The sequence below is a fragment of the Theobroma umbraticum genome, unplaced genomic scaffold (genome assembly GCF_002168275.2).
Source record: "Theobroma umbraticum cultivar Fairchild unplaced genomic scaffold, ASM216827v3 scaffold_86.0, whole genome shotgun sequence".
Lineage (NCBI taxonomy): Eukaryota > Viridiplantae > Streptophyta > Magnoliopsida > Malvales > Malvaceae > Theobroma > Theobroma umbraticum.
Genome location: NW_018397263.1, coordinates 2,111,579 through 2,126,174, shown reverse-complemented (window position 1 = coordinate 2,126,174; position 14,596 = coordinate 2,111,579). Strand labels below are relative to the sequence as shown.

At 35.6% G+C, this 14,596-nt stretch overlaps 3 protein-coding genes across 4 annotated transcripts; 1 reads left to right on the top strand and 2 right to left on the bottom strand.

The window, feature by feature from the left end:
- Positions 1 to 26: 26 nt before the first annotated feature.
- LOC110420965 (uncharacterized) lies at positions 27 to 5,147 on the bottom strand. Its single transcript, XM_021434401.2, is given in 10 exon segments — positions 27 to 202; positions 204 to 377; positions 571 to 1,244; positions 1,348 to 1,498; positions 1,599 to 1,640; positions 1,776 to 1,871; positions 1,950 to 1,984; positions 3,753 to 4,019; positions 4,102 to 4,296; positions 4,829 to 5,147. Coding segments are annotated over 10 exon segments (1,785 nt in total). The 5' UTR covers positions 4,953 to 5,147; the 3' UTR covers positions 27 to 175.
- Positions 5,148 to 5,502: 355 nt separating this feature from the next.
- LOC110420964 (PWWP domain-containing protein 5-like) lies at positions 5,503 to 9,528 on the bottom strand. Of its 2 annotated transcripts, XR_002445602.2 has the most exons (3): positions 9,371 to 9,528; positions 6,286 to 9,214; positions 5,503 to 5,938 (listed from the first exon to the last, which is right to left on the bottom strand). XR_002445602.2 is itself a non-coding variant. In XM_021434400.1 (2 exons), exon 2 carries the CDS (start codon positions 9,203 to 9,205, stop codon positions 6,341 to 6,343), a length of 2,865 nt encoding a protein of 954 aa, XP_021290075.1. In that variant the 5' UTR covers positions 9,206 to 9,214; positions 9,371 to 9,528; the 3' UTR covers positions 6,057 to 6,340. The 2 variants fall into 2 exon arrangements, 1 of the variants encoding a protein (XP_021290075.1); XM_021434400.1 differs by lacking the exon at positions 5,503 to 5,938 and having other exon boundaries at positions 6,057 to 9,214.
- Positions 9,529 to 12,177: 2,649 nt separating this feature from the next.
- On the top strand, positions 12,178 to 14,378 carry MCM8 (minichromosome maintenance 8). Its single transcript, XM_021434054.1, has 6 exons — positions 12,178 to 12,479; positions 12,791 to 12,931; positions 13,044 to 13,158; positions 13,252 to 13,474; positions 13,608 to 13,771; positions 14,104 to 14,378. The coding sequence occupies exons 1-6, from the start codon at positions 12,300 to 12,302 to the stop codon at positions 14,376 to 14,378; spliced, it is 1,098 nt and encodes a 365-aa protein (XP_021289729.1). The 5' UTR covers positions 12,178 to 12,299.
- Positions 14,379 to 14,596: the final 218 nt, after the last annotated feature.

Below are 14,596 nucleotides of genomic sequence, written 5' to 3'. Positions count from 1 at the left end.
CCATCCTTGCCTCCCAGGCCCTGAGCCTTAGAGTAACTTTCTCTACCAGTTTTGGGAGATGACTTATTCTGAAATTTTGGAGATATGCCAGGGCTGCTTTTAGGGTTTCTAAAAGCACTTGATACCTTTGCTGCAGCATTTGGAGATTTTTGAATAGTCAAGGAAGATCTAGATTTCACAGCAGAGGAAGTTTGCTTAACATCAACCTTGGGGCTCCGGATTGCAGTAAGAGTTCTAACAGGTTGAAGCTTTCCAATCTTTGCCTTGTTTAAGCTCCCACTTGGACTAGTGCTTTTAGCTCCAATTTTAGGCAAGCCATTAGGTACACCAGGATGAGACAGCATACTCCCATTTGGAGTGCGTCCTGATGATCTAACCTGCATTGATCACACTTTCCCAGGTTATAGTACTTTCCGAACAAAGCAAACTAAGACTAAAAACATTACAAAAGGTGGTTTGTTCAGCAGAAGATTCTGAAATGAGATTTTCCATCTGCTTATTCTTGACACAGTTTGGCAAAAACCACTTCCAATCTATTAAACAGAGAAATTTTAAAAATTAAGTACTAACCCCATCAAAAAAGCCAAGTTTTGGTGATGGCATTCGAAGGCCGGAGGGTTTCATGGAAGCTGGATGAAGAAGCCCACTAGTTCCAGCTGAAACTATGTTTACACTTTCTTCAAGTGAGCCAGTAACCTCAGCACCATCTCCCATTGAGCAGTGACCAGTAGGATGGTCTTGAGAATCCAAAACTTGGTGGGCATCCCTATTTGTACCAAGTCTTTTGCAAGAGCCAGTGCCAAGGCTAGGTCTTACAAAATTAGACCTTTGATTAACAGTAGAGGTTGATGATGATGACTCTGAGGACCAATCACTGATAGAGCTAGCAGGAGATATACTGGAAGATAGCTTGGTAGAAGACTTCGAAAAAGTTGAGAGCCTTGAACTTCCTGCTTGATTTTTACCTTTTGATGCAATTTTCGATGGGGTGCTGATATTGCAACCAGAGGAAGATGGACTAACTATTCTGGAGTCGTTTGTTTGTTTAATTGAATTCAAGGAAGATTTCGTAATTCTGCCAGATGAAGCACTGGCACAGCTCTCAAGTGAGGAACAAGAAGTTGTCAGCTCTGTTTTAATTGAGACTGGAGAACATGAAGAAGACTTGGAAGATAATGTAGGCCTAGGCACAATATTTCTTAAACCACCCAAAGCAGGAGTCTTTGAAACTGTAGTCCCTCTACCTGCAACCATTAAATTGAATTTAGTGATTTAAACAGAAACATAAGAACGATAACTTCTTCTGTTTTCATGAAACTAATCTAAACATATTGTAGTCTGAATTACCAGTCACACTTTTGGCATCCTTTTCCATTTTGACATTCTTAGAACCCAAGGAAACCCTTTTGCTTGGTGTTGTTGAAAGGGGACCAACCCTGCTTAGTGCCTTTGGTGGCTTATGAAGTGATGAAGTTGGCTCTCCACTTCTAGCAACAAACTATTGGTAAAACCAAAAACAAAGTCAGAGTTGCAGTCGTGCTAAATAGCAGTTATATGGTTGCATATTCAGCAGTCGCATAGAACTTTTACGGGCTTACAGTATAGCTTTCTGAGAATGTTGCTGTGTAAGTCAATTTAACCTAACAATTTAGATTTGAAAGTTTAAAACTCACTTAAAACAACCTAGATTGTTAAATAATATTCATCTCTATTTCAACTAGAAAAGATTATACAACTTGCGGCTACTCATTCGCATGACATAGCACAACACATACCTGAGAAATTTGTGGACGGACAGAAACCTGCTTCATTGTTTTCCCAGGGTCTTTCACACAAATGTTTTGCTTTTTTGAAGCAGCTTTCTGCTTCATCTGGAATCACAAAAATGTTATTGGAAAAATACAAGTAACAAGTAATGAAAATTTACTGCAGACAATTCTTTAATGCACCTTTTCTTGAGTAGCCAACTCTACCTTCTTTGAATCTGGAAAGGGAAAAGAAAACAGGGCACTGTCAGTTTGAGAATATTTTTTGAAATGATCATGTATGCCTAGCTTGTTAATTTGCACCCTACATCTCATCTTATTTAGAAAGAAGACAAAAAAGAAGCTCAGCATGTGAATGAAAGACTCTAGATTAGGCATTTTATGCAATTATGTGATTCACAAAGAAACATGGTCTGGACCTAGAAGGCATGTTCATTTGCACCTATGGACATTTGAAAAAGTAGTTCCCATCTTCCCCATCTAGGGATAAGTAGAATGTAAGTGTTCTTAACCTCATGATCACATTTTACTCAAGGGAAATCCTCAAAGGCTCTCTTATGCTGGAAGATTGCGGCTGATGCAATCAGTTTTTTTTTTGAAGTTTTCAATACTACTGGTGCAGCATTTTTCTTCTCCCTTAAATTTTTGTCAAAAGACTTGGTACAGATTTTCTCCTCTTTATTATGGAAAGGTAAAGATGGTGATGCTAGGAGTGCCAAACTTAGCTGGGAAACTATTCCAAGAATGAAGGCGTTCTTGGTTTTAAGGATCTCAAAGTTTGGAATCTTGCTTGTGACCTTAAGCACGTCTGGGCTTTATTTACTCAAGATGGTTCTCTTTGGGTTGCCTGGACAAAAGCTTATCTCCTACAAGGCAGGAGTTTTTGGAAGATTAGCTGTACTCAAAGCTGTTGCTGGGCTTGGAGGAAGCTTTTAAATCTTAGGCGAACTGCAAGGACCCTCATAAGCACAAAATTGGGAATGAGCTCAGCGTCTCTTTCTGGTACGATGATTGGCTCCCATCTGGCGCTTTCCTTCTTATTTATGGCAGAGGTACTTTATAACAGATTGATATATCTGAAGATGCAAAGGTTGCTTCTCTTATTAGCAATGATGGCTGGATGTGGCCCTCTCATGAGTCTCGGGAGTTTAGGCAAATTCAGCAGATGTGCTCTTCTTTACTTTGAGCTCAGCTGATGATATTGTGGTGTCACAGGTCTCAAAGAGTGGTATGTTCAAGGCTTCTGATACTTGGCAGTTGCTTGGAGCTATGAAACCTAAAGTAGTTTGGCACAAACTTCTGTGGAATCAATTCTCTCTTCCTAAGCATAGATTTATTGCTTGGCTTATTATTTTAGATAGACTGAGTACACCATTCTCGTATCAGAAGTTGGGGTATTAGTCTTCCTAAAACAACATGTAATTTCTATGATGATGAAGAGACTAGAGATCACAATTTTTTTCACCCACAATTCCTCTAAGGATATTTGCTGCCAAAATCTTGAAAAGCTTATTATCTAAAGGAGGGTTGGTTGTTGGCAAGAAGAGTTTGAGTTGCTCACTCTACAGGCAAGTCTTTTGCTGCTATCTTGTTAAGAGTGGCCCAGTCAGCATACTTGTTACCATATCTGGAGGGATTTGAGACTTGAAGAAGTTTGGCTTTTCTGCTCCTACTGCTGATGCTATTTTGCATTCTATTATTTTTAATGAGAAGATTTGTTTAAGTGGTGTTATTCAAGTGCCTGACTCCCACATTAACCAGCTTTATGTTATAATTGGAACATTGTTGTAAGGGGTAGTCACTAAACTTTCTTTTTCTGGTTGTTAAGTTGTTTTGATAGCAGGTTTTCCCCAGCTTTCTTGGTTAAATATAATGCTAGTTATCCAAAAAAGAAATCCTTTGGAGCTGTAATTTTGGCCTCGGAGTAAAATCTTTGGGTTTGCCAGCGTATAACAATGCAGAGACAGAGAAACAAAATATACTTACGTGACGCAGTTGGAGTATCTGCTGTTTTCGATTCCTTTTTGCCACTTGAATTTGCAATGTTGGATGCTTTGTTAGATTTCTGGATTGACGCTCTTATATCTTCAAATAAATCAGCCTCAAGACTTTCCAATGTCAAAGTTTCACTATCCAATGTTGTTAACGAATCACAAGATTTGTTTACATCCTCTCGAATCCCAGGTAATGTGTGTATTTCACCTTTCTCATTGCCTCCAATCATGCTAGACAACTCCTCTGGATCAAGAACACCTAAAAAACAGGACATAAATCATATCAAAACAGGAAATTTAGAATCATGACTTGTTAAGTGTAAATGAAATCTAATTTGTACCTGCACTTGTGAAGAAAGCACTATCCCATGCTAAACTTTTGCGTAAATTATATTTTCCATTCTTACTCGTCTTGTCTTGCTCCAAAGAATCCGGTGGTTCCTCTAACTTTCCATTTTCTTCAAGGGAGCCTAATGAGATTTCTACACTGTCGGGATCCATAGCGAATCTAACACTTTTGGTTCCACTCCCCTTCCCTTTACAATACATAAAATCCAATTCAGAAAAAGAAAAAAGAGAGAAAGAATGAGCTTAAATTTCAAATATAAAACACGTAAAACAAAATGAGGATCATCATCTTTTATCGGTGAAAAAGCAACCCCAAATTATCAAATGGTAATGAGAAATTGCATTGAACAAACCAAAAAGAATCAATTTATCAATTAATTTAAAGGTTTATTGGAAACAATTTGTATAACAAATACCTGGAGAACAAACAAATCATGAAAAATTAGGTTCACATCTACGATTTTTTTGGAGCTAATTACCGTTAACAAAACGGCCAAAACACATTTCACCATCAATTTAAAACACGATTAAAAGTATTAGACAAATCAAGTACTTTTCCGATGAAATATAAATCCTGCAATAACCAATAAATCTCAAACAAGTTCAAACTAAAAGATATCAAACAAATAAATCAAATTTTCGAAAAATCCAGAATTGTTAGCATTTCTCTGATATCCGATGCAAAATCAAGAGAAAATATTATAAAATTAAAGGAGAAACCTGAGGATTGAGGGTTTATGGGTTCGCAGAGAGGCGAATTGATGAGGCAATCGTCTTCGGACGAAACGTCGATGAGGCTCAGCCCTTTGATATCGAAGTCGCCTTGCTTCTCAGAATCACCCATTTTCCCGACGGAGATTAATATCAGATCGAATAGGAAATAAGGCGATTAAAGGTGCAATTATTTTATTTAATAGATCAAGAATTGGAGAGATGCGTGAAAGAGAGAAGAGAAGAAGGAGAAGTGAATTTTTTGAATTTGGGGGAAGAGGCGGTTCAAAATTAAATTTATTAAATAATGCGAAGAAAAAGAAAAGTTAGGGAGCGTTTGATGTATATAGCACTTTCACCGAGGTGTAGGTACGAATATTTGAGACGCTGTGGGACCCGTTACATGTGTGCGGTGATCAGCTGGTTGGACGTTGGATTTTCCATTTTGATTTTATCTTTTTTGGGAGAAATTATTTACAATCCGTTACACGGATTTATCAGTTAGGGCCTCATCCAACGGTTTCCAAGATTTCGATATTGCTGTAAAAGAATTGAATGGAGGGTCCAGATCGATGCTTTGCGCGTAAAGATCAATTTTCATTTTATCCAGAAGTGGGTTGGAAACGCCATATTTTGAGGTCAAAAGTTATACTACAGGTAACAGTGTATCTTTTACCCAAATAATTAACCTTTTCACAAATTAACCTAAGGAAAAACTTGCGCATATTTTAACTGTCATAAAAAGAGTACAATTTACCGCTTTTTTTTTTTTTTTTACTTCTTCAATGCGCCTCATTTAAGTGAATATTTCACCCACCCAATTATCTTGGGCCGGAGGGAATGAGAAGGAAGCATTGAATTTGACGAATGATTTACGGCCTATGTTATATTTCCTGTTCGATGAGCAGTAACGTGATGATGGGAAGGCGCTGCCAGGTGCCACCCTTAAAATCTCATGATTACAGGCCAATGAGATGTCGGGGAAGATGCCCGCAACTCATGATGAGCATCACGAATGAGAATGTTCAAAGAGCCAAGATCATGTTCCATCTGAAGCTGTTGGAAGTTCTCAAGTATGTCTGAACCACCTCAACAAGCCCAAAGCTCCAGCAAGAAACCCTAGTCGGAAGTGAAAAATGGCAATTACAAACCATACTCAAAGGCTTTGATGCTTTTAGTATCAAAATTTCTATACAACCCCACTTAATTATCATGTTATACTTAGAAACCCTGAGAGAGAGCACTGCAAAAGGTGGTAGTGCATAAAATTAAATTAACTGACTGTACAAAAGGTTTTCACTACAGCAAATCAAAATGTGCAAGATGGTCAGTCATATAAATTAACCTGCTTGCGAAGAATTTGCAACAGAAATAGCTGCGTCAACTGTCTGATCCTACCATTTTAAACTAATACAACCAACAGCTTTTATATAACCTCATAAAGGAAAGCATTTAGAAGTTCAAACCTTGAGTGTGAATGCTTAACCTCTCTTTACATCAACTTGACTAGAATCCATCGCATCAAGAAGTACTTCCATCTCCACATGTTTCATCTGTTCTGCTTCGCTTAGTTGCAACTGGAGATGATTTAGGCGGTGCAGAAGCCAGACGCTTGAGGCGGTAACTAACAAGTGAGGGTCCGAAAATGCTGTATTTTCCAGAACTGCTGAAAGCTGTTTCTGCATCTGCGTGTCTTTTAAAAACCACTCTGGCACGGATGCTCTTTTTCAACACTTCAGCCCCTGGCACAACCAAAGGCCCATAACGGCCAAATATCGTATTCAGGTCTTCTACTGACGGAACTGATTCCAAGTCTGAAAAATTCAAAATCAAAGCAGTTGGAGATAGATCTTCTGTATAACTTTCATCTGAGTATTCTATCCGTTTCTCTGCTTCCATTCCAAGATTTTCACCTGTGACTGTACATTTCTGTTCAGAATTCAAATTGCGACTTGCCTGAGCAGCTGGTTGCGATTCAATGACAGAAAAACCCTTTTCACTGGGAGTGTCAGGAGAAACCTCTGTGGTTTGGTTGTGGTTGTCAACTGCTAATTGCTCTTCAGGAAGGCATTGGATTATCCTATCAGAACAACAGGTGTCTTTGATTGAAGTCAACTCAGACTTTCCAGTAACTTCAAACCTGGTTGAATTCTCCCCCAGTTCACCATCAGTTCCTTGTTCTGAAGATTGTTCAGACATTTCAGAGCTGTTAAGATCCATAGCAATTGAATTCCTCAACTCCATAAAGAAAAAAACCATAGAGGACGAAAAACTATACCCTTTCAGGGGATTTGTGGCAGCCAAGCAAAGCTGTGAGAGCATCTCATCAGGGGAAAACATATTTGTTTGAAAAGCCGTCTTCCCTGGAGATTTACCAGACGAATTTCTTCCTTTACTTTTATTATTAACTGCAGACTTTTTTTGAGATGTCCCATCACCATGCTTAAGTACTGGAGTTGAAACTGTTGAACTGGAACCATTCAGTTGGTTTGCAACCCGAAGTATGCTAGCTCCAACTCTGAAAGTTTGTTTAGACTGCAGAGACTTATCAACAGACCCTGTTGATGCATTACTTCTATTCTGTTTCAATGCCAAGTTATCCTGCACAGAGTCCACCACCTTTGGTTTTTTAGCAGGGGATGAAGCACTTAACTTGTCACCAGCTTTCTTATTCAATTTCCTTTTTCCATTTTGCATATTCAAGCGCCTTTCAGCTATCAACTCTGACAAGCTTTTCTCCTTTTTGTTGGAAACTTTAGCGTCCCCTGGGATTTTCTTTTGTTTCTGAGAAGAGCCATCTTGACTCTCTGACTTCTCTCTTTCAGAAAGCACCTGCTTGTCAACTTCAACACTAGGAAAATCATCTCCAATCAGTTCACAATGTTTCTTTTCTTCTTCGGAGAGAGGTATCTCCGCATCAGTCTCCAACAATCCGCATAGATTTTGAAATTCAGGTAGCTGAGAGTAACCCTTCCAGCGATGGAATGCCAACAATTGTGCCTGTGATGTTATGAATTGCAGTCTGTCAACCTCGCTATAAGAAGGTGATTGGGCCAGTGCTTTTATCCTCTCAACAAGTTCAAAAGGGTCAAAAGAAGCAACACCTGAAAATCTGTCCCCACCATCTTTTCTACTAGATTCTTCCCGGATCCCAGTATTAACAATTATCTGAGTTTGAACCTCCGCATATGCTTCCTTGGAAATGCAAGAACAGGCCAGACCAAACTCCACGCGTCTAGAAACCTCATCTAAAGAACAATCAATAGCATAGTGAAACTCTTCCATATTGTTCTGCTTTTCCATATGTGAGAAATGGGGCCTAAAGGGCTTGATCCGTGATGTTTCATTCCAAGCAAATGTCTGGTCACCAAAATAGGCAATCAAATAACAGTCCTTTTTAAAATACTTCTTCGCCTTTGCTGTGGCAGCTGAACGATCAAATATTTGTCCCGGCCACCAAGGATGACTCCTTACTTTACCCCAGACTAAATCAGAGACACAAAATTCAGGTTCTTCTGGTTTTTCCGGTTTTACATCAACATCGTCAGATACATCATCGTCTGTGCTTGTGTATGGATTCAAGTCTACCGCATCATTTAACAGATTAGACCCGTTTTCTGCATTCTGAAAAACCCTGTCCCCTTCGTCTTGGATGGCAGTAATTAAATTTCTTTTGTTGGTATCATCAGGTGTATCAATCTCCATATCCTGACCTTCTAATCTGCCAGAAGATCCTTCCTTTGAACTCACATTCTGCTCCCCGTAAGGTAAAGAGTTTTCAGGACCTAATGCTGAAGAAAGAGGCTTCGTATCACCAGAACCTAAATCATGAGCAATACCAGATTGAATGGTATTATCAGCAAACGAGCTCAACTGAATACTAACAGAATTCCCCTCTATCAACGTGTCCTCATTAGGACACACACTAACATTAAGATCCTCGGCTACCCCACCAGAAGATCTCACAGCAATTTGATCAGCCACCGCTGGTTTCTTCTCTTCCATAGAAACACTCTCTCCATCTCCATGTCCTCTTGATCCTCCATCGACCTCCATCAAAGAATCCCCACCCGAGCTAAACCGGGCGCTACCTTGATCATCAACCTCTTCACCTAAGGATCCAACATCAGCTTCCAAATCAATCCCTTTATGTTTCAAACTTTCCACTTTGCTGTCTTCCCCTTGCTCATCAATCCCACCAGCCGACTCATTACCCTTTCCAAAGACCCTAACCCCATCAACTGTTCGTTCTGTTAGGGTTTTGGTTGAAGAAGTACCCGCCCCAGAGGCCGGCTCCTCAACATTCACATCATTATCCTCGTTTTCTCGGTCAACCGGAAGAGCATCACAGTTCAAGTCGATTTCCTCGGGAATTTTTTTTGACATTGAAGAACCCTAAAAATAAAATAAACTGAAAACATTAAAAGCTCTAATTTACTAAAAACAACAAAACCTAACAAACCATTAACAGCTCAAAAAAATACTGATACAAACCCAATTAGCAAAGAGATTAACTAGCAAACAAAATTAATAAAGAGAATAGCTGTGTACCGTCGTTTACTTGGATTTGATGCTGGAATATAAATGGAGTTGCCCTAGTTCAAGAGTAAAAAATTGGAAAATCCTGGTAGGGTTTTGGTGAGTGAGAAAGAGAGAAAGAGAGGGAATGGAAGGTCGTGTCTGGTGTTTCCCGGAAATGGTTTTTTGTTTCGTGTCCCTTTAAAAGGTGTGACGATCTTGTGGGCACGTGGCGGAGATCGGAAGGGTTTAGTTCAAAAGAGACGGTGCTGGACTGGCGTTGATGTGTGATTTTCCACGTGTCAGATTTTTACGAAGTTGGAAAGTTAACTATCATGTTACTAACTTGGATTAACATCAACTAATTTGGCGATATAATATTCCTATTAAAAGAACTAATTTGGCGATATAATATTCCTATTATAAGTTCAAAACCTTCTTCTCCAAATTCAAAAAACTAATTTAAAAATATAAACTTTATCATTTATCATTTATAAAACAAAAATTAAATGATGGCTTCAACTTAAATTATTCAAAATTTGATTCAAATAAACTCTTGCAATGGTTATTTAATTTTTATTAATTAAAATATTATTTATTATTTTTATATTACATAATATTAATAATAATTAATTATAAGATTTTATTTGATTCAAAACAAAATACAATCACTTAACTAAATATAATAACAAATAAAAATTTATTTATTTTTTTAAATAATTGAACACCTTTTTAAATATTATGTCTTTTGTGCTTCAAATTTTAAAACATGAATAAAAAATAACTTGATAACAAAACTGACACAAAGATTTAATTTAAAATCCAAATAACCCTTTTTCATAGATATATTATTTTATTATGGCAACTTACCTTATTTCTCAAACTAATCATGCAAAGCAACTTATTCTGCAAAACTGATATTACCAACTTGTTTTTTTTTTCATAATATTAAAAGAAGTTTATAAATTATTTTATAATTTTAAATTTTTTATTATTTTATTACTTTTAATAAACTTTTTATATTTTTATTTTTGAGTTAAAAAAATTATATTTTTATTTTATACCAAATAAACTCTCACGAATAATTATTGATTTATTTAAAATGTTACTTATTATTTTATATTACGTGATGTTAAAATGACATGCAAATGTGACATGATAATATAATTATATAATATTTTTTACCTTTTACATCAACATCACATCAAACTATGTGAGTATAAAATAATATGCGTGTTAAAATAACGCATTTTAACATCAAACAAGTGATATTTTAACATAAGTTAAAAAATAATATGCGTTATTTTAACTTATGCGTTATAAAAGTTAACTTTTAGATATAAGTGTTATTTAACTTATTATTTTATGTTACGTGACATTGACATGATATGATAATATGATTATACGATATTTTTTACTTTTAACATCAACACCACATTAGTGTCATGTGAATATAAAATAACAAGTGATATTTTGATTAATGACAATCAGTTAACTTTTATACATAAAGTGTTATTTAACTTAAAATAAAAGTAAATGGACTTGATTAAACAAAAAAAAACTTTTTATTTATTAGGGAAAAGGAGATTTGAATTTTGCTCATTAGACAATGGATCACAAATCAATTAATGGGCCAATTTCTCAAGTACAATATAATAATAAAAACTTATTTAAAATTTTTTAAATAGTTTAATAATTTTTTTTAGTATCGTATTTTTTTTAACCAATGAAAAACACATCAAAATGTGAAAATTAGTTTATTCACACATACATATACATAGATACATCTATATATATATATATATGTATACATATGACTTAATAAGAAAACTTAATTTATCTTAATATTTAAGAGTTTATATTCAATGCATTGTGAATATATAATACCTAGACATTATCACTTAATCATGTAATGATATCTCATAAATATGTAAAAATAAAAATTTTAACTATTTATTTTTAAGATGTATAATTTTTAAATTTATTTATTAATCAAGCAGTAATATTTTATTAACACTCGATCATTTGGCTCATTGGTTAGTATATTATCCCTCTAGTAGGGTTTGAATCCTCCTTCCTTCAATTATATAAAAATAATAATTAATTAATTAATTACGTATAAAAATTTTATACTAACGATATATCAAATATAAATACAATCATTAAACATCTTTGTAAACCATCACCTTTAAGTTTATAATTGATGTTAACATTTACGTTAACCTTATCATTAAACGACATTAGATTTGTTCCCTTCTCTCTTTATATATATATGTATTTTTATTTCAAGTAGTTGAATACTCAACAATTAACTGAACAAATTAAGCATAGATCTCAATAAAAACTTACCCTTGATTATTGGCTGAATCAATCATATTACTCTTGTATCATCGGATGAAATTCTTGTTTGCTAAATATCGTTGTTATCATGAGTTAGTTTAAGAATAAAAAAAAATAATTTAAACTTTAAACTTTAAATTTTAATATTTTTTAAAAAATTATTCGATAAATTTGAATTATTATTTAAAAATAAATATTATAATTACATATAAATAGATAAATAAATAATTATCAATTCTCGATCAATTCAATCAATAAGAGTATATCGTTGAGAGTTTTGAATATTTTATTTTCTACTTTATATCAGTCACCAGTTACAAAGGGCACAAAGTAAAATATATTCCACAACAGAAAATAAAAATAATGTACTAATTCTAAATACTAAAAAAGAAAAAAAAATCTCTAAAATTTCAAAGTGTAATTCATAATACGGCCCATGCTAAATAAGTCGGTCCAGGCGATCGCGCGGCAGTCAAAATGTCTAATTACAAAACCAGCAAATATAATTTTTCCCTCCCACAACTCTCCCGCCAAAAAGGTTACGGATCAATAGATCAAATCTCGTCGGAAATTTGACGAACACTCGGAGGCCAAGTTTGAAACCACCTACACCACCGTCGAGATGTACGGGGCTCACGGAGAGAGCGCGAACGACAATTACGGTTCGATCAACACAAGCAACATTGGCTCGATCGTGCCCGTTTATATCACCGAAAACGAGTACTCTAAGGACCAAGAGAAGCTGATTTTTGAGCTCATTCGGTTCTTCTCCGCTCCTCCAGGGCAAGATCTTGCTCACCAGGTCTTTCTTCCTCTCTTTGTTTTCCTCTCGAATTTCCAGACATTTTATATATGTTCTTTTTTTTTTTTGAATTTTTGGTTTGACTTCATTTTGGTAATCAAATGATTGAGAGTGATCCGTAATATGTTTTCAATGTGCTCAATCAGGTGAACAAGGCATATTAATGGACGAATTAACGTAGAGATTTAATTTAATTATGACAACTATAGTTTGGTTTTATTTCCTTACAATCTCATGTAGCAGCCAAGTTCTGTTAAATATTTTAAAATTTAAATAAATTAATTAGCAGCTCTGATTCCAATCATGAACAGGTAAAGGATGATTCTAGTTCCTTCTGTTTGCCTCTTGACTTCCAACAATTTCGAAAGTTATGTGATATAGAAGAATTCTATGCGAAATTGGAAGATAAACCTAAAATAGCTCTCTCCTGCATGAGTGCCGCAGTTCACCAGGTATGAAAAAATGATGAAAGAAATGATTTTAAGTTTATTTATTATTTCATTTTTTTTTTATTAAAAATTTAATTTAACCACGGAGGTATGTAACATATGTTGCAAGCTGCAGGTTCTCTTAAGCAGTTCGGTTTTCAGCTTGGAGGAAGGAATGAAGATAAATATTTGTCTCCACAACTACCCTGAGTCCATGATTGTTTTGAAGAACTTAAAGGCTGCATATATTGGTGCACTTCAATTTCAACGTTTAGTTATTGTTGTTTCTTTCTGTAGTTTGCATTTCAAAATGATTTATGATAGCTAATTGATGACATATACAGACAAGCTTGTATCTGTGCGCGGCACAGTGGTAAAAGCTAGCACTGTCAAGCCTCTAGTGATAAAAATGAATTTTGCCTGTGAAAAGTGCACAACCGAGATCCCTCGTATGTTTCCTGATGGAAAATTTTCACCCCCATTGACTTGCACTTTCCATGGCTGCAAGAGCAGAACATTCAAACCAATTCGATCTTCAGCTCAAGCAATAGATTTTCAGAAAATAAGGTAAAACAAGCTTATGCCAGTTTTACAGTCTTTCTTAGTAAACCCAGACACAGACGCCACTCACACATCTTTGTAACATTCTATTACATTTTTATAATTGGTTTCTCCCTTCTTCTGTTTTCACAAACTCCAGGCTACAGGAGCTGCTCAAGTCTGAAGAACATGAAGAAGGTCGCGTTCCTCGAACGGTAGAATGTGAATTGACCGAAGATCTTGTTGATTTGTGCATTCCTGGAGATGTAGTAACAGTCACTGGAATCATAAGAGTTATCAATAATTACATGGATATTGGAGGAGGTACCATAAAGCAATTCCTTTAGAACTAAGTTATCATAGAATTTGCATGTCGTAGTGTTCTTACTTTCCCTTCCTTTCCATGCCATTTGGAAAAAAGTTTACCAACAATATCTCGTTTTTAGTAAAGGCAGAGACAAGGCTAACATACTACCTGTTAGTTATTGCCATTACATGCGGACAAATATGCATCTTCATGGATGTAGAAATTATGAATTCAGAACTTAAGGGTCATCAACATATTGTCTGAAAATAAACTTCAGCTGGAACCAAACACTTGCATTCATCTACCTGTTTTCTATAAGTAGTTTGGAGAAATCTTTGATTGTTTTCAGGAAAATCAAAAAGCAGAAATCAAGGATTCTACTATTTGTACATAGAAGCAGTTTCTATAAAAAATTCGAAGTCACAGTCTGTGCCTGAGGACTTGCAAGACTTCAATAGTAATGCTAAAGCGACAGAGCTGGTTGATTTGTTCTCATTCTCTCCAAGGGATTTGGAATTCATTGTGAAGTTTTCAGAAGAACATGGTTCAAATGTCTTTCGGCAAATACTTCAATCCATATGTCCATCAATTTATGGGCATGAGCTTGTTAAAGGTAAACCCTGAATTTGCACTAAAGTGAAACTTCTTCAATACTGTCATGCTGTCATCTAAAATGTTATCGATTTTGGCTATGTAATGTTGTAATTTAATGGCACCTGAATTCATCCAGATTGCATTGGAAGTGAGACATGTTTTTTGAATTCCCTAAAAGGTCCAGTCATAGGAACTTGCAGTTGAAAAAAGTAGTTCATCCAAGAATCCTAAGCTTCCAACAATTCTTA

Bases quoted from the DNA above. Each gene is read 5' to 3' on its own strand.
- LOC110420964 (XM_021434400.1), bottom strand. From the start codon at position 9,205: ATGTCAAAAAAAATTCCCGAGGAAATCGACTTGAACTGTGATGCTCTT.
- MCM8 (XM_021434054.1), top strand. From the start codon at position 12,300: ATGTACGGGGCTCACGGAGAGAGCGCGAACGACAATTACGGTTCGATC. The intron at 12,480-12,790 runs GTCTTTCTTCCT...AATCATGAACAG, and splicing joins GGCAAGATCTTGCTCACCAG to GTAAAGGATGATTCTAGTTC. The intron at 13,772-14,103 runs GTACCATAAAGC...GATTGTTTTCAG, and splicing joins TTACATGGATATTGGAGGAG to GAAAATCAAAAAGCAGAAAT.